The sequence below is a fragment of the Xenopus laevis genome, chromosome 8L, assembly GCF_017654675.1.
Source record: "Xenopus laevis strain J_2021 chromosome 8L, Xenopus_laevis_v10.1, whole genome shotgun sequence".
Lineage (NCBI taxonomy): Eukaryota > Metazoa > Chordata > Amphibia > Anura > Pipidae > Xenopus > Xenopus laevis.
In genome coordinates this window covers 13,761,214-13,783,984 of record NC_054385.1, presented here as the reverse complement: position 1 = coordinate 13,783,984, position 22,771 = coordinate 13,761,214, and the positions used below count along the sequence as shown (strand labels likewise).

Here is a 22,771-nt window from a genome sequence, read left to right as displayed (position 1 = left end):
AGCCCCTTAATTATTTGATTAAAATGGAGTCTGTGGGAGACAGCCTTCCTGTAATTTGCAGCTTTCTGGATAACGGTTTCCCGGATGATGGATCCCATACCTGTACTTAGTGAGAGTAAGTCATACTTTTACCAGAAGTGTTCCTTTAGCATGAATCCACAATGTGCAGCAATGCGAGTAATGTAAAAGACATCTCTGAAATAGCATGTTGATTCCAATCAATGTCTAGCCTCTCTTACAGTAATAATAGATTAGGGAGTGGTATCACAGCAGGGCTTTCTTTTGCACGGGCAGCACTGTGGATAAGTGTCAGGCATAAACATACATAATTATATTGTGTGTGCAATTTGGAGAGCAGAGTTCATAGGAGGCCAAGGCTTCATTCAGGGCAGTTCATTGGGGTTATTAAAATAAATGTGTGAAGTTGGCAGTAATTAAAAGCCTAATTGCACAGTGAGCAAGAGGAGTAGGGGAGCGAGGTCCAGCCATCTGGCCCAGTTGCTCAGCATGTGATTGGGCCCCCGCGGCTGCTTAAGTAAAGTGCTGGCTTGCTGCTCTATGGTAAGGCTGTGCTGAGAAGCAGGGAAGGTATCTAGGGATTGTAGGCAGCCAGGCTTAGAAATCATTTCTTGATGTGCCAGAAAGGTTGCCTATGATACATTCATTTCTTAGTAGGAGCAAAAAAAACAAAAAGTCAGTAAGGTAATTCTGGAACATCAGGTAACAGCAAGCAAATCGTGTGTGTGATGTCGATGTAGAGAGGTATAGTCGTTACATTAATTCACTGGTTTCCAATATAATCACATCACAGGATCAGAGCTGGATTGGGGTGCATGGGGTCTGCCCAACACAATATATGTTTTTCAGTCAAGTCACTTTTTCCATTGTCCCATATGCTTATCTTTCTATACAGTGAAACCTCGATTTTAAGTCCCCTGGTTTTACGTTTTCCTGCATTTTACATGAGACGGGGGCTGGTTGGGCGCGGGTATATATGGGGAAGCGGAGTGCCGGGTTAGGGTCTGAGAGAGAGGCGGGTTAGGGATGACAATTTGTCCCGCACATCACTAATTCCACCAACTTTATGCCATCTTTTCTTCTTAGGTCTTTGTTTATGACATTATCGTTTACTCTCTAATGACCTCAGTCTCTCCCTATTCTGTTTTCCTCCTTTCTTTCTTTTGTTGTTACCAGTCACCTTGTTTTTTATTCCTTTCTCTATTCTCTCCTCTCCTTTGGCTCTTGATTTTGCCAGGTCACCAAACGAGCATATCTTTGTCTAATTTGGCCACTGATATACCAGGCCAAACCAGGCTAAGAGAGAAACACATTAACAAGGTGATGTGGTCTTATCCAGATATTGTTAGGGCAGGCTGTCAGGTAACCCTAGGTTTGGAATGACATTCAAAATAGGCTCTCTCATTTTAAGTACACAGAGGACCAATCAGCCCCACCCTGACAGTAAATAGCCTATGGCAGAGGTCCCCAACCTATTTTCCCATGAGCCACATTCAAATGTAAAAAAGTTGGAGAGCAACATAAGCATGAAATAGTTCCTGGGGGGGCTGTGATTGGCCCCTATGTGGACTGGCGGCCTACAAGAGCCTCTGTTTGGCAGTACACCTGGTTTTTATGCAACCAAAACTTGCCTCCAAGTCAGAAATTCAAAGGAAAGCACCTGCTTTGAGGCCACTGTGAGCAATATCCATCAGGTTGGTGAGCAACATTTTGCTCGCAAACCACTTGTTGGGGATAACTGGTGTATGGTATCTTACAGCAGCCCCTCTGGCATTTGTCAGAATCTATATTTCATTCATATCTCTTCTTCTCCCTCTGCTTTTCTCTCTTTGTTTGTATCTAATGTCCCTGTCCTTTTCCACTTCCTGTTTCTTCTTCTCCCTCTGCTTTTCCCTCTTTGTCTGTATTTAATGCCCCCCTCATTTTCCACTTCCTATCACTTCTTTTCCCTTTGTCTTTCTCTGTATGCCGGATTTCAGGTCCCTCTCATTTTCCACTTCCTATCTCTTCTTCTCCCTCTGCTTTTCTATGTATGTCTATATTGTCCCTCTCATTCTCCTTCTGCTTTCTCTCTTTGTCTGTATTTAATATCCCTCTCATTTTCCACTTCCTATCTCTTCTTTTCCTTTCTTTCTTTATCAAATACCTCCTCTACTCTTCTGTTACTCTACTACACTGTCTCTTTATCCTCCTTCTACTTTTACTTCTGTTTCTCTTTCTACCCAGCTCTATCAATATTCTGGTGGAAGAGTGACCCTAGCATAATTGAGGCTAGCTGGAGGGTAATCTTTTTGATCAGCCAACATGGCACTTGCAGTTTGTACTCAGGACACTTTCCAGCGGGTTTTGGGAGAACTGAATAGAAATTGTAAGGGAAAAGGTGGAAGTTTCATCAGATCCATGGCAAACTAGAACTTCTGGTGGCTCAGCAGCTCATCAAATCCTCTCATTAGCCATCTCATAGATGACTAATTAGCAGTGCACTTGTGAAAGCTTAAGGTGTTCTATTAATATAGCAAATCTGTGACACCATTTCATCTCCATCACTACAAGCTTGTTTTACTACAAAGACATATTGCAATTTACAAAATGTTATGCACTTATGAATATTTTTTTTGTTTGATATTTCTTTTGCTTCTTTATAGTTAAAGCCAAAAGAAAAACTTCTATTATTGCTATGGCAACCTCAGAACATCTCTTTCCCTGGTCTCCTAGGAAAGCTAAAATTATTCAAAGCAGTGTCCACCTTTCTCCCACACGCCCACTGTATAATTATGTGGGTACGTTTGCAAAGACCAGGAATGAAGATTGCTTTTATCATTATCTGTATTGTCTTAAAGAACAGAACTGTGGCCCATTTATTAAGAGGGTAAAAGGTGCAAAGTGCAAAAAACAATAGCAAAATGGCACTTTGCCCTGCAGATTGGACCTTAAGATGCAATAAAAAGAATAAAACAGAAAAAGCTGCGTTAAGCACCACTGTAGTCAAAGCGGACTGGCAGTGAGAGAAACATGGGCATTCCGTAGTAGTGGTACAGGCCAAAACCTGCAGAACCCACGGGTCAAGCAGGTTCGGGCCACTTCTTGGGCAGGTTGCAGGTGGGTCTCGGGCCCAGTACCCTCGTTCTGAACCTTTACTGCCCCCTCCAAGGTCTCTATGACATACTTCCTTGACTCATATCCCTCTGCTACATTTAATTCATATAATATATATTTGTTCTGCCGGCAGGATGGCAGTCGGATCACTTTGGAACTATCGAAAGTCGCCCGAAGTTTCCTTGTGAGGTAACTTTGGGCGACTTCGGAAAACGGATCGATCCGAGTGCCAACCCGACAGCGATTTAGATTCTAGCCAGCTGTTGTGCTTTACATGTGTATTTTATATAAGCCATTATTCACGCAGCCTTCTTGTTTAACTATTGCACAATCAAATGTGATACGAAACTGCATTTGTTTTGCAGGATTACTCACCAAAACATAGTTTCCCTGGACGATATATACGAGAGCCCCACACACCTGTACTTAGCCATGGAACTGTAAGTATATGGATTAATTCAATGGATATATATGCTTGCTACTGACACCCATATTAATAGGGTGGTTCACCTTTACGATAACGTTTAGTATGTTATACAATGGCCAATTCTAAGCAACTTTTCAATTGGTCTTCAATATTTATCTTTTATAGTTTTTTACTTATTTGCCTTCTTCTTCGGACTCTTTCCAGCTTTCAAATGGTGGGGTCACTGACGCCATCTAAAAAAACAAATGCTCTGTAAGGCTACACCTATAATGTTATTGCTACTTTTTTATTACTCGTCTTTGTATTCAGGCCCTCTTCTATTCATATTGCAGTCTCTTGTTAAAATCAATGCATGGTTGCTAGGGTAATTGGGACCATAGCAACCAGACTGCTAAAATTGCAAACTGGAAAGCTGTTGAATAAAAAAGTGAAATAACTCAAAAATCACAAATAATAAAAAATGGAAACCAATTGTAAATTGCCTTAGAATATCACTCTCTACAAAAATGAATATAAAGGTGAACAACGCCTTTAAGGGTCAAACACTTAGATCCGGGACATTAGTCACCCGGCGACAAATCACCCCGAACTGACTCCCGATGTAAATCGCAGGCGGGATGGCACTCGGAGCTCTTCATTTTCCGAGGTTGCCTCGCGAGGAAACTTCACGCGACTTTGGAAAATGAAACGCTTTGAGCAAAGCAGTTCGGGGAGATTAGTCGCCCCGAAGAAGAGGAGCTTTTGTCGACAGGCGACTAATCTTCCCAAATCTGAGCGTGTGCCTGGGAAGCCTTCTCTGATTTCCAAACTCATCTCCTGTTTATTGTAAAGAACTGCGGACTATGTTGGCGCTTTTTGGGGGACACAGAGAGTCCTTGCCAGCTCCATTTTGAACATGTGCTGATAACAAATGCTTTCTGTTTTACAGAAAGTCTACTCTGCTGTTTTTACTATCTTGCACTTTCTATACTATCTTGCACTTTCTATACTTGCTGTGCTTTATTTGCCTTTACTCCAAATGATCATGGAGCGGCCATGTTGGACTGGGTTCTTATACAGGGAGACCTCTGGCCTTGCCCACCTTACAATTGTATACTTGTGTAGCAGTTTATTTACACTGAACGCTGTTGCTTTATCTCTTTTCACACAATAAGGGTCAGACCACACTGGGCGTTTTGGGGAGATTTGGTCGCCTGGCGACTAAGTGCCTCGTTTTTGCGGCAACCAATCTCCCCAAACGCCTTCTGGATAACAGGTCCCGTACCTGTATATGTTTTGTTACTGACGTATCATTTTCTGAGCTTCAAATAATTTTCATGGTCACTTGATTTGTGAGCTTCCCTTTTCTCCTTTCCTTCCACTCACTAATTACTGCACCTGTTTTACAGCGGTTGCCTTGGTTACCAAGCACTGCTTTTGGCACCAAATCTGTTTGGTTAGGGTTTAAGTGTTTGTGTTTTAATTTCAGTCTGTAGGTTTGTCCCTGAGGAAGAGTTTTGTGCTTAAAACGTTGGAATTTTTTTCACCTTTACTTTTAGTATGTTATAGAACGGCCGATTCTAAGCAACTCTTCAATTGGTTTTAATTATTTATTTTTTATACTTTTCGAATTATTTGCCTTTTTCTTCTGACTCTTTGCAGCTTTCAAATGGGCGTCGCTGACACCTTCTAAGGCTACAACTCCACAATGTGTCTGGAGCCGACACATTGCTATACGACAAAACACATGCGTTTTACTCCTTCACTGTTTCTTTAAAACATCCGACATGTCGAACGCGTTTTGTCGCATAGCCAGTGTCGGACTGGCCCACAGGGATACCAGGAAAACTCCCGGTGGGCCCAGGTGTCAGTGGACCTCATGCTGCTAAACATTTGGCCTATTTCATGGCCATTCCCTATTTCTATGAAAAAAAGAGGCTTAATAGATGGAATAATAAATTATAGTATGTAAAGAAGAGAGACTAGGAGAATAGAGGTTGAGTGAGGAGAGGAAGAATAATAGTACTGAGAGTGGGGCCCTGGTCTAAGGTTTTTGGGTGGGCCACTGGTGTCCCAGTCCGACACTGTGCATAGCGATGTGTTGGCTCCAGATGCATTGTGGAGTTCTAGCCTAGAAACCAAACGCTCTGTAAGGCAACAAATGTATTGTTATCGCTACTTTTTATTACTCTTCTTTCTATTCAGGCCTCTCCTGTTCATATTCCTGTCTCTTATTCAAATCAGTGCATGGTTGCTAGGGTCACTTGGGTCCTAGCAACCAGACTGCTGAAAGAGCAAACTGCAGAGTTGCTGAATAAAAAGCTAAATAACTAAAAAAAAAACACAAATAATAAAAAATGAAAACCAATGAGAAATTGTCTCAGAATATCACTCTCTACATTGTACTAAAAGAGTTATTTCAAAGGTGAACCACCCCTTTTAAGTCCCAGCGAGTGCGGTTTCTTTTATTTATTTTAATTGACCAGCACCCGGGCAGTTAACTACATTTTATATCTATATATATATATATATATATATATATATATATATATATATATATATATATACACAGTAGTAATGGATCAGCACACTCATTGTAGAAGTGAATAAAGTGTTTTATTGGTAACACAGCATTGTTATTCGAAGGCTCGAGTTTAAGAGCCGAAAACGTCGGAATAAACAACACCTTTTTTGTTCTGTGAGTGCGTTTTTTCAGGTTGGATATATATATATATATATATTATAATAATAGTCCAGAGAAGGAACTCACGGCCATGACCATCAGCTGTGTATCAAATATATTTATTCGTGCATGGTGCATCAGGCACGAATAAATATATTTTGATACACAGCTGATGGTCATGGCCGTGAGTGCTTTCTCTGGACTATTGTTGATTAATTTGGTTAGCACCCGGCGAGTAAATCGGAGATTGGTGAGTGCCGTTTCATTCTACCTATATATATAGCAGTATTCAAATACAGTTGAACTCCCATTTAACATCCCCTGATTTTACGGACGCTTTTGGTGCGATCCGCCGCACTACGACAAAATGCATGTGATCCGACGCGACACGACTGTCGGATGTAGACGCTACACCTGCATCCGACAGTTGTGTTGCGTCGGATCAATGCTGCGACTTCATCCAACATTTCTATCTCATACCTTATTTCTGTTGCATGCATTTTGTCGCAGCGCAGCGGATCGCGCCTGAAAACGTCCGTGTAGTCCTACCCTTATACATTGCTGTTTTGTGGTCCCACCTATATATTATGCATAATACATTTCCCTGATTTTACATTTTCCTGGATTTTACACCATTTTTTTCTGGTCTTCTGAAAAACGTAAAATGGAGGTTCTACTGTATACAGGAAAAGTGATCTTTATGCCAAAGGAATCCCCAGTGTGGTTGCTGGATTTCTATAGTGGGATTAAGACTCTGAATTACACTCAAAATCAAAAAATTAAATTAAATTCGGGACGGTGTTTGCTGTTGCTGTGTGCAAAAATAGGGGGAAACATTATTGCTGCTAACAACGAGGCACCATGGGTAAGTGCTGCTGGAATACCTTAGGCACTCGCCTGTCAGAATGGATATATACTGTGAGTATCTGGATTGTGTTTTTATTCCCCAGTTATACTAAGTAACCTTGTCTCAGAAACAATTTGCATGAACCGTGGCATTCACCCAGTTCTACAAAATATACACACAAGCTGCAGCTGGAAACTGGACAACGGAACGATTGCAATTAATACATATTCTATAATGAGTGCATTAATAACTGAATTGCCATGGAAACATCAGCACCTGTGTGCACGTGGTCACCAACGGGCCTGCCCGGCCAAAAATCACCCGTAATCCCGAAAACTCCAAATTATGGGAAGGCCATCTCCCGTAGTCGATTTTAAATATATCATCCGAATTTATAATGTTTTTTTTCCTTTTTCTCTGTAATAAAAAAACAACAACTTGTACTTGACCCCAGCTAAGATATAATTAATCCTTATTGCAGGTAAAAACAGCCTATTAGGTTCATGTAATGTTAAAATGTTTTTTTTAGTAGGCTTAAAGTACAGTGACCCAAATTATGGAAAGAGCTCTTTTTTGGGAACATCAGGGCCCGAGCATTCCAGATAACAGTTCCTATACAAGTATGAAACTTGTTACCCTGAATACCCGGGACCTCTGGTTTTCTGGATAATGGACATTTCTATAATTTAGATCTTCATACCTTAAGGGCAGGACTACACGGCCGATTCTGCCGTGCAGCGAAAAACCGCAGGCTTCACGTTGGATGCGACGGAAATATGGTAAGTAATTCAATTGTTGGATTGTGTTGCAGCGTTGATGCTGCACGATGCGTCTGAAGCATTGATGAGTCGCATCAACAATGCAACACGATCCGACACTGGCATTACTTACCTTATTTCCGTTGCATCTGACGTGACGCCTGTGATTTTTCGCAGCGGAACGGATCGCGGCAAAATCGCCCGTGTAGTCCTACCCTAAGTCTACTAGAAAATTATGTAAACGTTAAATAAACCCAATAGGCTGGTTTTGCTTGCAATAAGGAATAATTACATCTTAGTTGGGATCAAGTACAAGTTACTGTTTTATTATTACAGAGAAAAAGGAATTGTTTGGAAACGGATCTGCACACACACAAGATTATGCAGTCGGGGAATTGACCCCTTTTATTGTACTACCAAAAGTATCAATAAAAGGAAGTCATTTGTAAAAGTTTGGATTATTTGGATAAAATGAAGTCTATGGGAGACGGCCTTTCTGTAATTCGGAGCCTTCTGGATAACGGATACCTGTATGATGATCTGATTGTGTGCCGAGGGGCCAAACAATTAGATCAGCACATTATTGCCCAGCTTAAGATGGCCCTATTGGGAAAATACCAGTTTATTTGGTGACCTTTTGTTTGTAAACATGAAATCCTCTGTATGGGTCTGAAAGATCAACATATCCCTGTCCTGTTGCACCCTCTAGTGGTAATGTGGAGTAAAATACAAGGAACGGACAAAAGGCTCCAGTTTGAGAACTGCTGTGTTGCTTTTTTTTTTTGGACACTTAGGTAAAATGCAGCTATTATTTTATTTAAAACCCTCCAGCTGGGGTACTATCATTATATGCAATCATTTCCCTTTCTTATCCCATTTAAAATTAATTCAAGTAGTATTTTCCCTTTATGCTGTTACAGAATGTCCTATACTTAGAACATTTTCAATTGGTCATCATTATTTATAGTTTTGCTTGCCTTGCTCTACTGACCCTTTCCCGCTTGAAAGTAAAAATATGTGTTTATCTATTGCTCTACAATTTCATTGTTACTTTTCATGACTCCGCTTTCTATCCAGGCCCTCTCCTATTCATCTTCCAGTCTCTCCTTAAAGCAGCTGCCTGGTTGCTAGGGTAAATGGAAGCCTAGCAACCAGATAGCAGCAGGCATTCCAAGCTGGAGAACGAGTTTATTTATTGGAAGGTTTTGCACTAGTTTTCTGTTTTTCTCGCCTTCCCAAATAATCAGTGGGATGTAGGATTGAAATACAGGTATGGGACCGGTTATCCAGAATGCTGGGGACCTGTGTTTTCTGGATAATGTATCTTTCCGTAATTTGGATCTTCATATTTTAAGTCTACTAGAAATCATGTAAACATTAAATTATCCCAATAGGCTGGTTTTGCCTTCAGGAATGATTAATTATAGCTTAGTTGGGGTCAAGTACAAGCTACTGTTTTATTATTACAGAGAAAAAGGAAATAATTTTTAAAAATTTTGATTATTTGGATAAAATGGAGCCTATGGGAGATGGCCTTTCCCTAATTTTCTGGATAATGGGTTTCAGGATAACCTATCCCATACCTGTACAGGAAAACAAAAGGGGATTCAGACCATTTATTCTTATTTGGGTGATAAACTATAAATGTGAAAGCAAGAATGGCAGCTAATGGTTTTTCCAAATTAAAATAATGACATGACGAGCCTCGTTTACTAAACCAAGCATATGTTCTCAGACGCGAGCACTGTTTTTTTTTTGATGATAGCGTCCTTTTAATTGCCCACAAGTGATAGAGTATGGGTCTTTCCCAACAGTGTTACTGGAGGGGAGCTTTTTGACCGCATCATTGAGCGTGGATATTATACAGAGAAAGATGCCAGTCAACTCATTGGACAGGTCCTCGATGCCGTACAGTACTTGCACAACATGGGGATTGTTCACAGAGACCTAAAGGTATTATACTAGCCGTTTGGCAGGTAAATTAAATAGACATAAAAAGTTGAACTTGATGGACGTGTGTCTTTTTTAACCTAACTTACTATGTTGCAGGTATTGGATCTGTTATCCAGAATGGGGACCTGGGGTTTTCCGGATAACAAATCTTTCCATAATCTGGATCTTCATACCCTAAGGGGGTTATTTATCAAGGACCGAATATCCGAACCTCTAATAATTCATGGTTTTCGTGATTTATTAAAGTCCCATGGTCTAAAAACTCAAAATCCGAAACCCCGGCATCTAAAAGCTCTCGAGGTCTTGTATAAGTCAATGGGAAGGTCTCAGTGTCTGCGCTAATGTCTGTACCGATATCCGATGAGTTTGTGGTTCTTATGCACAAGAAAACTCAGAAAACAATGATTTTTTTCATGGTTTCGGTGTTTTTTGCGCAGAAATCCAAATGAGCAAATCAGCCGGCACTCCGGACGGATTTGAGGAGGTTTTATTGCAACATTTGAGGTAACAGCATCGCCTTACGCGTTTTGGGAAAGCATTCCCTTAATCATAGGCATCAGAAACGCGCAGAAAACGCAAACAATTCAGAGTTTTCGGGGAAAGACCCGAAGTTTGCCCAACCCTATTTTTTCAGGTTTTTTTCTTCATATATAATATCCATTCGGGCAATTGGAGTTGATCGGGTTTCTAACATAGAAATACTCCGATAAATTTGGACCTTGATAAATAACCCCCTAAGTCTACTAGAAAATGGTGTAAACATTAAATCAACCCAATAGGCTGGTTTTCCTTCCAATGAGGATTAATTGTATCTTAGTTGGGATCAAGTACAAGCTTCTGTTTTATTATTACAGAGAAAGGGGAAATCTTTTTTTAACATTTTGTATTACTTCGATAAAATTGAGTCAATGGGAGATGACCTTTTTATACATTTTTTTCTGGATAACAGGATTACAGATAACAGATCCTATACCTACACTATGGGACAAACGGTGTTCTGCGTTTTATGTATTTAACTCCCCTACAAGGTGTTGGGCCCACTATGTGGCTGTCTTTAGTGGGGATTTAAATAAGGTCACTATGCAGTTGGCCCTATTTAAATCCCCATTAAATACAGCCCAAGCCTAAAGGCACCACCATTATGGGATAAGATCCATTATCCGGAAACCCATTATCCAAATTATGGGAAGGCCTCTCCCATAGACTTAATTTTAATATAAAATTCTAATTTATAAAAATAATTTTCTTTTTCAGTGTAATAATAAAACAGTAGCTTGTACTTGATCCCAGCTAAAATGTAATTACGGTAATCCTTATTGGAGGCAAAAGCCAGCTTATTGGGTTTATTTAATGTTTAAATGAGTTTTTTAAAAGGACTTTACGTATGGAGATCCTAATTACAAAAAATATCCCTTATGCAGAAAACACCAGGTCCCAGGCATTTTGGATAACAGGTCCCATACCTGTTACTTTCATTCACTTTGGCTTGAAATTGTCTCTTTTGGCAGCCAGAGAACCTTCTCTATGCCACCCCATTTGAGGATTCCAAAATCATGATCAGTGACTTTGGTCTGTCCAAGTTTGAAGATAGTGGAATGATGGCGACAGCGTGCGGGACCCCCGGATATGTTGGTAAGACTTATCGTTAGCAAGTAAAATATCAGAATTTTTACAATAATGGCTCACCTTCAAAATAAATTTTAGTTTGTTCGAGAATGGCTAATATGAAGCAACTACTCAATTGGTCATTATTTATTCTTTAAGGTTTTTGAATTGATTGCACTCTCCTTCTTTAAGACTACACAATTGATTGTGATTGCTGCATTTTTTATTACTTATTTTTAGGGATGCACCGAATCTACTATTTTGGATTCGGTCAACCCCCGAATCCTTCGCAAAAGATTTGGCCGAATACCGAACCGAATCCTAATATGCATATGCAAATTAGTGGTGGGAAGGGGAATTTTTTTTTACCTTGTTTTTTGACAAAAAGGCACACGATTTACCTCCCCGCACCTAATATGCATATGCAAATTAGGATTTGGTTCGGCCGGGCAGAAGGATTCGGCTGAATCCGAATCCTGCTGAAAGCCAAATCCCGAACCGAAACCTGGATTCGGATCATCCCTACTTATTTTTCAATTCAGGCCCTCTTCTGTTCATATTCCAGTCTCTCATTCAAATCAATGCATGGTTGTTAGGGTAATTTGGACCCTAGTAACCAGATTGCTGAAACTGCAAACTGGACAACTGCTGAATAAAAAGCTAAATAACTCAAAAACCACAAATAATAAAAAGTGTAAACCAATTGCAAATTATCTCAGAATATCCCTCTCTACATCATACTACAAGTTAACTCAAAGGTGAGCAACCACTTTAAAGGGGATTCATTATGTATGCACCTATACTGTTGGGTTTTCTGTTTAAGGCTGTGTTCTAGACAGCAAAATGGGCATTGTGTTCCAATTGGAATTGTTGTACATGTAGGGGATTGGTTATGCGCAAACCCTTTATCCAGAAAGCTATGAATTACGGAAAGGCCATCTTATCCATTTTATCCAAATGATTAAAATGATAAAAAAAGATTTCCTTTTTCACTGTAATAATAAAACAATACCTTGTATTTTAGCCAAACTAATATATAATTAATCCTTATTAGAGGCAAAACAATCCTATTGGGGTTAACTTAATATTTAAGTGATTATTTTTTTAGTAGACTTAAGGTATGAAGATCCAAATTACAGAAAGATCCATTATCCAGAAAACCGCAGGTCCCGAGCATTCTGGATAACAGATCCCCTATCTGCCATATGTAACAAGCACAGGCCTTGAGTGTATTTTAACATTCTCTCTTTCTCTTTCAACCTCTTCCAGCACCAGAACTCCTGGAACAGAAGCCGTATGGAAAAGCTGTAGACGTCTGGGCAATTGGTGTCATCTCTTATATTCTGTGAGTATCTTCTCTTTTCATTCCTGCCAAGCTGGTTCCTAAGCCAATTAGGTTTTCATAGGAAAATCCTCCTTCAAAGGAATAATTCGGGCCATCTCCCATAAACTGCATTTTAATCAAATAATTACAAATTTTAAAATGATTTCCCTTTTCTTTGTAATAAAACAGTACCTTGTACTTGATCCCAATTAAGATAGAATGAATCTGAATTGTAAGGTACATAACCTTTTCAGGTTTAAGTAGTGCTTAAATGATTTTTTTTAGTAGACTCAAGACATTGAGATCCAAATTATGGAAGGGTCCCTTATCCAGAAAACCCAAGCATTCTGGATAACAGGTCGCATAACTGTAGATGCTGCTTTGTTCAGACATATTCATGTCCTGCCACCCCCCCCAAAAAAAAATATATACAGGTATGGGACCTGCTATCCAGAATGCTCCTGGGATTTTCCAGATACGGATCTTTCCATAATTTGGAATTTTAGCATGTTATATTATGCTAATTCTAAGCAACTTTTCCATAGGCTTTCATTTTTTTCATTAATATAATTTCTGAATTATTTGCCTTCTTCTTCTGACTCTTTCCAGCTTTCAAATGAGGGGGGGGGGTCACTGACCCCATCTATAAAAAAAATGCTCTGTAATGCTACCAGATTAGTATTATTGCTACTTTTTAGTACTTATCTTTCTATTCAGGCCCTCTAGTATTCATACTCCAGTCTCTTACTCAAAATTGGACCCTAGCAACCTGATTGCTGAAATTGCAACATAGAGAACTGCGGAATAAAAAGTGAAATAACTAGGGATGCACCGAATCCATTATTTTTTTTTAACTTTTCCTTGTTTTGTAATGAAAAGTCACATGATTTTAAGGATTCGGATTCGGTTCGGCCAGGCACAAGGATTCGGGCGAATTAAAATCCTGCTGAAAATGGCTGACTACCGAACTGATCCTTTCATTTTTTATTATTTGTGTTTTTTGAGTTATTTAGCTTTTTATTCAGCAGATCTCTAGTTTGCAGTTTTAGCAATCTGGTTGCTAGGGTCCAACATCCCCTAGCAACCATGCATTGATTTGAATAAGAGACTAAAATATGAATAGAAGAGGGTCTGTATAGAAATATGAGTAATAAAAAGTAGAAATAACAATACATTTGTTTTTTAGATGGGGTCAGTGACCCTTATTTGAAAGCTGAAAAGAGTCAGAGGAATAAGGCAAATAATTCAAAAACTATAAAAAAGAAAAAAATGAAGGCCAATTAAAAAGTTGCTTAGAATGAGCCATTCTACAACATACTAAAAGTTAACAAAAAAAAGCCTTAAGCAACCTTTAAGGCTAAGTTTTTATAAAATATACCAATGGAAGCTAATGGCGTCAACATGTTCTAGGCCCAAAAACGGGAATTAGCGCGCCCCCCTTAGTGGATCCGATGTCCAACTGATGTGATGTAGAAAAGATGATATTGCTTTTTAGCCTGATTTTTTTTTGTAGGCTCTGCGGTTATCCCCCTTTTTACGATGAAAACGACTCTGAGCTTTTTAACCAGATCTTGAAGGCAGAATACGAATTTGATTCTCCATACTGGGATGACATTTCCGAATCAGGTTGGTATATTTAACAGCTTTCTGTACCATCAAACGCCCCTTCTAAAACGAGAGGCTAATTGCGAGATTGCATTCGGTTTCCTCATTTTGTATCCCTTTCATCCAATGGCACTGGCGGTTTTTCACAAGTTTTTTTATTTTTTTCCTTGAGAGAAATGATTTAAATGCTTTAAAGAGTGCGGAGAAGGCAACCGTTCTTTGTGCCGCTAGAAAACCGCATGTTAAGAAAGAAGAGGTTTCAGAAAAAAAAAGGGAGGGGGGACCCCAAGAGAAAAAAAAACGAAGAAATAATGAGATCTGCTGGGAATATAGGGGTCCATGGTGTTATCCGCATTAGAAATTCTCTTTAGACTGTTCTGCAGAAGATTCATCTATATAAGATAACAAAGGGCTCCACGGAATACAGTTCAGGCACAGGCACAGTGATTGTCCGAGTAATAACCAAGGTTTTAGCGTTTTATATATGAGGGGCTTTCTAGTCACAGTTATTTCAGTTTTCCTGATCATTATCTCTGCTATATTCCTTGCAGCGATGGGATCTATCATTGTATTTGATTATTATTTCTGTGCAACCACACCAAAAAATTTGGTGATTTTTGTGAGACCTATTAGTTTTTGGGGTTTTAATTCACTAAACAGTTAATAATGATCTGTGTCGGACTGGGGTGATCCAGGGCCGCCTCTGGGGCCCGCACACATCCCCAAGCCTCTGGTCATAACCCCCCTCCGTCTTCTCGGGCCCCCAGTCACAACCCCCACTCCACCCCCATGTGCGCACCTTATTTTTTTGCGGTTTCAGTTGGGTCTGTGTCGGTGGGCCCATGAGGGTCAGGGCCCACCGGGTTTTTCCCTGGGTCCCGTCTGGCCAGTCCAACCCTGATAATGATGGTGAGAATTGTGATTTTTTTTTTTGTCAACCAAAATCACATAAAATGTTAATGCCCCAGACGTAAGTGCTAGAGCAATAAGGGGCATGTATGTATGTACCCATTCACTAGGTGCATAATAGTGATGTGCGGGTCGAGAATTTCTCGACCTGCACCCTCCCAATCCACACCCGGCCTGGGCCCGCTGCTGCCCCTCTATTTATAGACCCGCGCCCGCCCCACAGTGACATCACAAAAGGGGTATGTCAGGCTCAAGTCTATAAATTTTGCCGCCGGAAGTGCTAGGTCACAGGGAGAGCAGGAGAAGAGCTCGACCTGGACCCGCCCGCGACCCCAAGATTTTTTGCGGGTTTCGGGCCGGCCTGCTCATCACTAGTGTATAAGGATGCTGCCCATTAAGAAAGACTCCAAGTTGTGACATGCTGCAACTCTACACATGGTTACTGTGTTTATAAGAAACTGTTTAATTCCAGCCAAGGATTTCATACGTCACTTGTTGGAGAGGGAGCCAGAGAAAAGGCTAACATGTGAGCAGGCACTACAGCATCCCTGGTAAGTAGAACTAAGTGCCCACCTACTCGGTGCCACTAATATTAAAGAAAAACATAAACATCAGAATCCTGATGGACTATCTGCTACTGAGATGGCATCTGGACTTCTGTGCCACAAATAATGGTACAGAGTGTATTTAATTTCCATTCATTTTCCTTGTTACACCACACAAGCACAAGTAACGGTTGCATGCTGGTTCCCATTTGGTTTCCAGTTATCAGTTAATTGCGGCCATGCATATTATATTCCAAGGCAAAAGTAGTAGCTAATAAACAGCCACTGTACGATTTCCCTTAATGATCTTCAAAGTAACTTCAGACAGGGCAGCAGACCCCAACCTTTCTTACAGTAAGCCACAATCAAATGTCAAAAGAGTCGGAGAGCAACACAAGCATGAAAATAAGGTGCCAAATAAGGCCTGTGATTGGCTATTTGGTAGTCCCTATGTGGACTAGCAGCCTACAGGAGACTCTGTTTGGCAGGACAACTGGTTTTTATGGAATTCTAAAAGAAGCACCTGCCACTAAGAGCAACATCCAAGGGGTTGGTGAACAACAACTTGCTCATGAGCCACTGGTTGGGGATCACTGAGATAGGGCATTGGAGGCCTAATACTTGGGAGGTTTGCTGGTTTCAGTGCATTACTTTACACACTGAATGGAAATGGGGGACTTGTAGAAAAAGTGCCTGGGACCCTGGGGGTTTTTTTTAATCAAAATCCTAATTTATCTAATTATTTTCTGAAATATACTCCGACCAAATCCGCATGGGTTGTTTCCCCTTATTTATCAATACATTTTCCTGAAAAATTATAGTTTGGGAAAAAAACACAAAAAAATCGTACAAAAATTTGTACATTTTTTTGCCCGAAAACCACGAAATCTTCAGATTATTGCACTAAACCCAGAGCAGATCAAGATACCTTTGGGATGCCTCCCACTGACTTATACACAACCCTGGCAGGTCTGAGATCACTCATTTTCAGATTCTGACTTTTTCCATCCTCGGGGTATAATAAATCTCAAAAATGTTAGGTTTTTTTTCACTAAAAATTTGGATGTTATAGTAAAAAAAAACTCTAATGAGCATTCGGACTAAATAATAATAATAATAAATAATCCTCGAGGTGTCCTGGACTGCTTCACTACTCCTAGTGGATATTCCAGTTCACCCAGTGGGTGCATTCCTGCATTCAGGATGATTATATCATCATGTGATCACTGCACTGTTGTATGTTTAAGTGTTGCTGGCCCAGGATTGGGTATGTTGGGTTTTAGTAAGGTTAAGAGAAAGACACAGCAAATTAATTCATTAATTCATAACTTCATTGGCCCCTGCAATAAATCAATATTCCTGCACTACTGTGCTGTATGTATACTGTATATCTTAGCTCTGTATCATCCTCTTCCTTGGAATACCTTACTTGGAAAACGTGCATAATCTCCATGGTTGTTTCCATCGTTGCATGTAGGATATGCGGAGACACAGCACTGGAAAGAGACATCCATGGGTCAGTGAGTGAGCAAATCCAAAAGAACTTTGCACGAAGTCAGTGGAAGGTAAGTATGGCTGTCAAACTATTGAGATCCCAGTATGGTACTTTTCTTTACGGCTGCTGAACAAAGTGGAGTAGCTTCTAGTAGGTGGATATGTTGATATAATTCACCAATTTCTGACCCTTTTTAACACTAGTGTCTTAGCACCTATAGCATAAAAAAATGACAGCGTACCTGTATGCGGCCATTGGTGAACCTGGTAATTGAACTATTGTTTATTGTTACTTTATATTGCTTATGTTTCTATTTACACCCCTTATATAGTCATATACCTGTTTCTCTTCCAAACCAATTGGACCCTAGCAACCAGATAGCTGTCAAAATTCCAAACTGGAGAGCTGCTGAACAAATAGCAAAATTAATCCAAAACCGTAATTTAAAAAAAATGAAAACCAATTGCAAACTGATTCAGAATAGCACTATCAAAAGTACATCATACTAAAAGTTAACCGTGAACAACCCCTTTAAGACTGCACTTGAAAATTCATCACCCTGCTATTTATCCATCCAATGCAGAGAGCTTTCAATGCAACTTCGTTCCTCCGTCACATCACCAAAATGGGGCAAAGTGCTGAGACAGAAGAACACCATGGAGAACCCGTTCCAGAAGAGAAGGACAAGTGGTGACGGGAGGTGAGAGGCTTTGGCTTTGTGTTGCATAATTTGTGTTGCATAAAATTTGTTAAGACTAGCTGGATTTAACGTTCCATAGTGCACCTCAAATCAATTTTAGTCAACTAATGTACAGAGGGATGGTCACTATGGCAAATCTAAAATAAGGAGCACCTTGCTTACATGAGGCAGCATTGGCTTTACTGACAAATGTCCTCATTGGCTTTACTGACAAAACCCCCAGCACTGCATATTTTGTGAATATCCACAAAGGGATGTGTGAACAAGTTAGTGGATAGGCAATGGCGCATAATCCACCTGTGTGCCCTAAAACAATAACCATAAAGAGCTGCAGAGCTGGCAGAAAACTCTTCCCTCCCTGACTGATGTCTAACTGCGTGTTCTAGAATATCATGCCAACTGCAAAATACATGGGGCCATGCATTCAATTCACAGCAGAAAGCTAGGTGAGCTAATCATTGGTCCGTTGTGCAGTGGGTGCTAGGTTTCGAACCAGAAACCTGTTACATTCCAGGCACTGCTCCTCCTGCTTGAGCCACGGGAGGCAGAGTGGTGGCACCCTGCCTCTGTCAAGATGCCTTTTGTTTTGCTGCCTCCATGTCAGTTTCCACAAGTACACACCCTCTATCCAGCTGAGAGCAATTGCTCATTTAAAGGACTATTTAAACCTGATTCCCAAACACCCCGTGCTGGATTATTGGCCAACTGCTAACTCCAAGCCTCATGGAAAAACCTGAATTTGATCCTGTTCAGTTCCTGTTTTGATTCTGTTTAGTTTCTGTTTTGATACTGTTTGGTTCCTGTTCCGGTTTCTGAGTCCAGTAATCTTGTCCCTTTTCCTGGCCTTTTCCTATCTGCCCCCTGTTCCCTCTGATTTTTGGATCTTCCGGTATTGACCTTGGCTTGTTTTTGATCTTGCATGTACTCTGCCCGTCCCAACATTTGGCCTGTCAATCATCTGTTTGTTTGCCACCTGCCCTTGACTTTTGGCTTGACTTGTTTTTTGCTGCCTTGTACTTTTCTGCAGAGGTCAGTGCACATTTTTTGTTTATTAAAAACCTTAAGTTATACAGCACATTGGCTCCTGTCAGTGAATCCTTACACTAGGCTTGCTCAGCTTTCAGATAGATTTGCATATCTGGTCTACACCTTTTCTATGAAACCTCGCCAATTCCATGTTCCAAACTTATGTCCAAAAAAACTAGCATTACCAGCTGCTCAAAGCCAGTTTTGGGCCCATCATGGGGACACCGGTGTCTGCAGTGAGCATTCTAGCTATTAACTAATTGGCATGTTGGAAGGAAAGTCCATGCAGCAGAATGGGACAGTTTCCAACTACAAATGATGGGAATTAACTTGAGTATAGTAAAGATGCACATTTGCCACCCTGTCTTTCAAATTTGTACCCTCCTCCCCCAAAAAAGTATATGCTTACATTTTCCGTAAGGCACAGAACAACCTAGTTTTGTAGAATTCTGTAAAAAATGCATGAAGAGGATGGTATGTACATTGTGGTTTTACTAACAGTTAATGCTTTCTCTCCTTTACTGTTCTGCAGCTTTAAATGGAAGACTTGACGCCTGGAGGTGTCCATACTTGGGACCTCCATGTCAGGCACTACACCCTTGCATGAGCTTGTGGTGACACCTGTCTGCATGATGCCTTCAGCGGCCAATGGCTGTTCTTCCCTTAGCCCACCATGGCCCCCTCCCCTTATATGGAAATCCCTCCAGTCGGCCTCAGTTTTTGAAAAGTTTCTTGAGATGCGCTGCAGATTTGTTGGGTCTCTAGATTTTACTTATTCGAAGAGCCATAAACAGAAAGAGACATACAGAGCATTAAACTGTTGAAGGAACAACTTTGCGGATCGAGCCACCATGGTGGAAAGTGATCTACAAGGTGACCTTGGTCTCCAGATTGGATGATGCACTACCTCATAGCAAAATCATCCTCTCATCGGCATTCACAAACTTCCATTCTAGTCAAAGTTTCCGCAGCTAAAATCTATAAAACATTGCCATGCCGGTAGAAACCAATAACCATGATATCGTAAAAGATATTGATTTAGCCGTCTCAAGAATCTGACATCATCACTAGAATAAACTGTATGAGATCTTTAAAAGGAGCTGGACAAATGGAGATTTTATTTCCATAAGTGGAAAGAGTACACTTAAACGGTACTGAAAAGTCTCATTTCTCATCAGTTTCGTCTCATTGGCTTTACCAGCAACTCATTTTTATTTTAGAATAGATTGACTACTGATTTATTTTTTTTTTCTCCAAGCCTAGGGTGCTTACTTTAATATTAACTCCAAAAAGTTATAGGCCCATGTTTAAATAAAAAAAACATTTGTAAGAATGGTTTCTTCTCCTGTAAAATGAAAAGTATAATTCTGCGCACAGGACCTTATTATATTACTTTTGTTTATTAATAGTGGTTGCTAATACTATAATTCTCCTTATTATGGCAACCCTTTAAGTTTCATACAATACAATTCAGAGTAAGAGTGGCGTATGGTGGTTACAAAGAGCAAAATGTTTGGCTTGACAAATTGTGTTTTTGAATGCAGCAAATCCCTGACTGCAACAAAAGTTATACGATATAAAATTCTTAATTGATCAAAATTATACTTATATAGAAGAACTATATTTTGGATAAACAATGATAATCAGACAAGGCAATGGACATTTAAAAAAATAGGGGGGGGGAAAGGAACAAATAGGAGACTAGGACCTGGGAGGCGGGGAAGGTAAGCTTGAGGTTATTTAACAATGGATGTTTTGGCTGTGAACCTTTAAAGTAAAAAAACCCACCTTGTTTCAGCGTGAACTTGTCCCTCTGCATAGCAAAACATGGATTCTGTGATTGTTGATGTCATTGTGCCAACTCTTTATGGTGTAACTGCTCCAGATCAAGAATAAAGTGCTGGGTAGCCACCTGCACAGAACCAGCTCCACCTCTGGAAGGATTCATTTCTGTGGACATGAAGAAAGGCAACCCCTGATCACTGTTACTATCAATATTCCCACAGTGAAGCGCTAGTGTGTGCTTAGGCTTCTGGTGTCATTTTGAAACTAAACATGTTGTTATAACTGTGGTTTATTTTTTGGAAGACTGTACTCTTACTGTGATTTGGTTGTTATACATTAAATACAAGTGCCGACCTGCTAAAGCAGACATTGAGAAGTCTTGTATTTCTTTTTGCACCTAGTCATATTTGACGCCTATAAAATTCCCATAGAAATGAATGGAGAGTGGCAGAATTTCACTCTAGCGGCGGAACTTCACTATTAACTTCACTCTTTGATAAATATACCCCATAGTCCCACACGGCTATTCCTTACATCTCTAATCTTACTATTTAGTATTCCCTGGTAATGCATCTGATCCAGCTACTGTAGGGAAAGAAAATGGGACAACAGATACAGAAAAAAATTAGCTCTATGTCTTATGTAAAATTTCAAACAAAATTCTGAGTTGGATCTTTCAGGTTACAATAAAAAAAAATGGGCCTGAGACTTGGAAACAGTATCCAGCTACACTACAACTAGGGCTACAAATCTCCATGTACAGCATTGGTCTCTACTGATTTCTTAATCCAGAGTCGTCCATTCTTGCACCTACTACAACAGTGACCTAGTAAATTCTGCAATACACACACATATCTATTAGTGTCAGCAACACAAACAAAGACTGCAAGTTCCGGAGACACGCTGCATTTATATGTAGTTGCAAGAATGTGGGCAATAAAGAGCGACTATCCGGAAGAGATGTCACCGCATTTGGAAGAAGCCTCAACGGTGAAACGTGTCAGCTGGTGACGAGGAGGTGCGGAAGCGTATTGCTGGGGAGCGGAGACATGCGCAGTGGACTCTAAAAGACGCTGGAGAGACGCAAGAGAGACTTACAACCATTGCAAAGTTGTTCTTTTGATTTTATTTTGATTTGAAATGTGGATTTGTCAAAACTCGTTTCTGCATGTAATTTTACTTATTTATAGGGATGCACCAAATCCACTATTTTGGACAAAAAGTCATGCAAGTTCCTCGCCCTAATTTGCATATAAAAATTAGGATTTGGTTCAGCCGGGCAGAAGGATTCAGTGAATCCAAATACAGCTGAAAAAGGCAGAATCCTGGATTCGGTGCATCCCTACTTATTTATGAAAAGATAGTAAATGCTTCTACACATCACTTTTTATTGCCCACAAAGGAGAAAGTGTTGGAATTAGCGACGGAATATCCATACATGATACATACTGTTATCCAACTTTTGTTATTGTGAGTATAGACCACCAGAACCACTGCGGATTATAGTGTCTGTATCAATTATACCCTATTCTCTCTCATCACTCAGATCTAATCACAACGTTTGATGTGTTATTTCTCATTTTCATCAATTACCAGAATAAAAGGCAACCAGTGGGGTGCACTGAGTTAAGTGACGCTAAACACTTGTTTGGTGACAAACTAAATAAGAATACTACACTGTATTATTTTCTGCTTTTCCCCCCCCTCAGAAATATATTTTTTGAGGCATTTAGCGATTTATTTTAGAATTATTGTATTTTGGAGGTGGACTAGAGCCTGACAAATTGCTGGACTGGGGACACACCTTTTGTAAAAACATCAATAAATTAGTCTGTTCTCTCCACAAAAAAAAAAGTGACTAAGCTTATAAGGGGTAGGAAAGTATCAGTTATGAAATTAAGCAAGTCTAAAGGGTGAATGTTTATTTAACCCCAAGTACTATTTAACTATGTTGTTTTATAAGGGTGAAGAATATAATATAATTAATAATATAATAGAGCACCAATAGATTTCTCC

At 40.0% G+C, this 22,771-nt stretch overlaps 1 protein-coding gene across 1 annotated transcript in view; it reads left to right on the top strand.

The window, feature by feature from the left end:
- Window positions 1–20,917, top strand: part of pnck.L (pregnancy up-regulated nonubiquitous CaM kinase L homeolog) — a gene marked incomplete at its 3' end in the record, with an annotated part of 45,552 nt that extends 24,635 nt beyond the window's left edge. Inside the window, 9 exon segments of the mRNA NM_001089174.1 lie at window positions 3,480–3,554; window positions 9,623–9,761; window positions 11,270–11,393; window positions 12,636–12,711; window positions 14,204–14,316; window positions 15,677–15,755; window positions 17,227–17,314; window positions 17,828–17,944; window positions 19,503–20,917. Of these exon segments, the coding sequence (NP_001082643.1) occupies window positions 3,480–3,554; window positions 9,623–9,761; window positions 11,270–11,393; window positions 12,636–12,711; window positions 14,204–14,316; window positions 15,677–15,755; window positions 17,227–17,314; window positions 17,828–17,938 (805 nt within the window).
- Window positions 20,918–22,771: the final 1,854 nt, after the last annotated feature.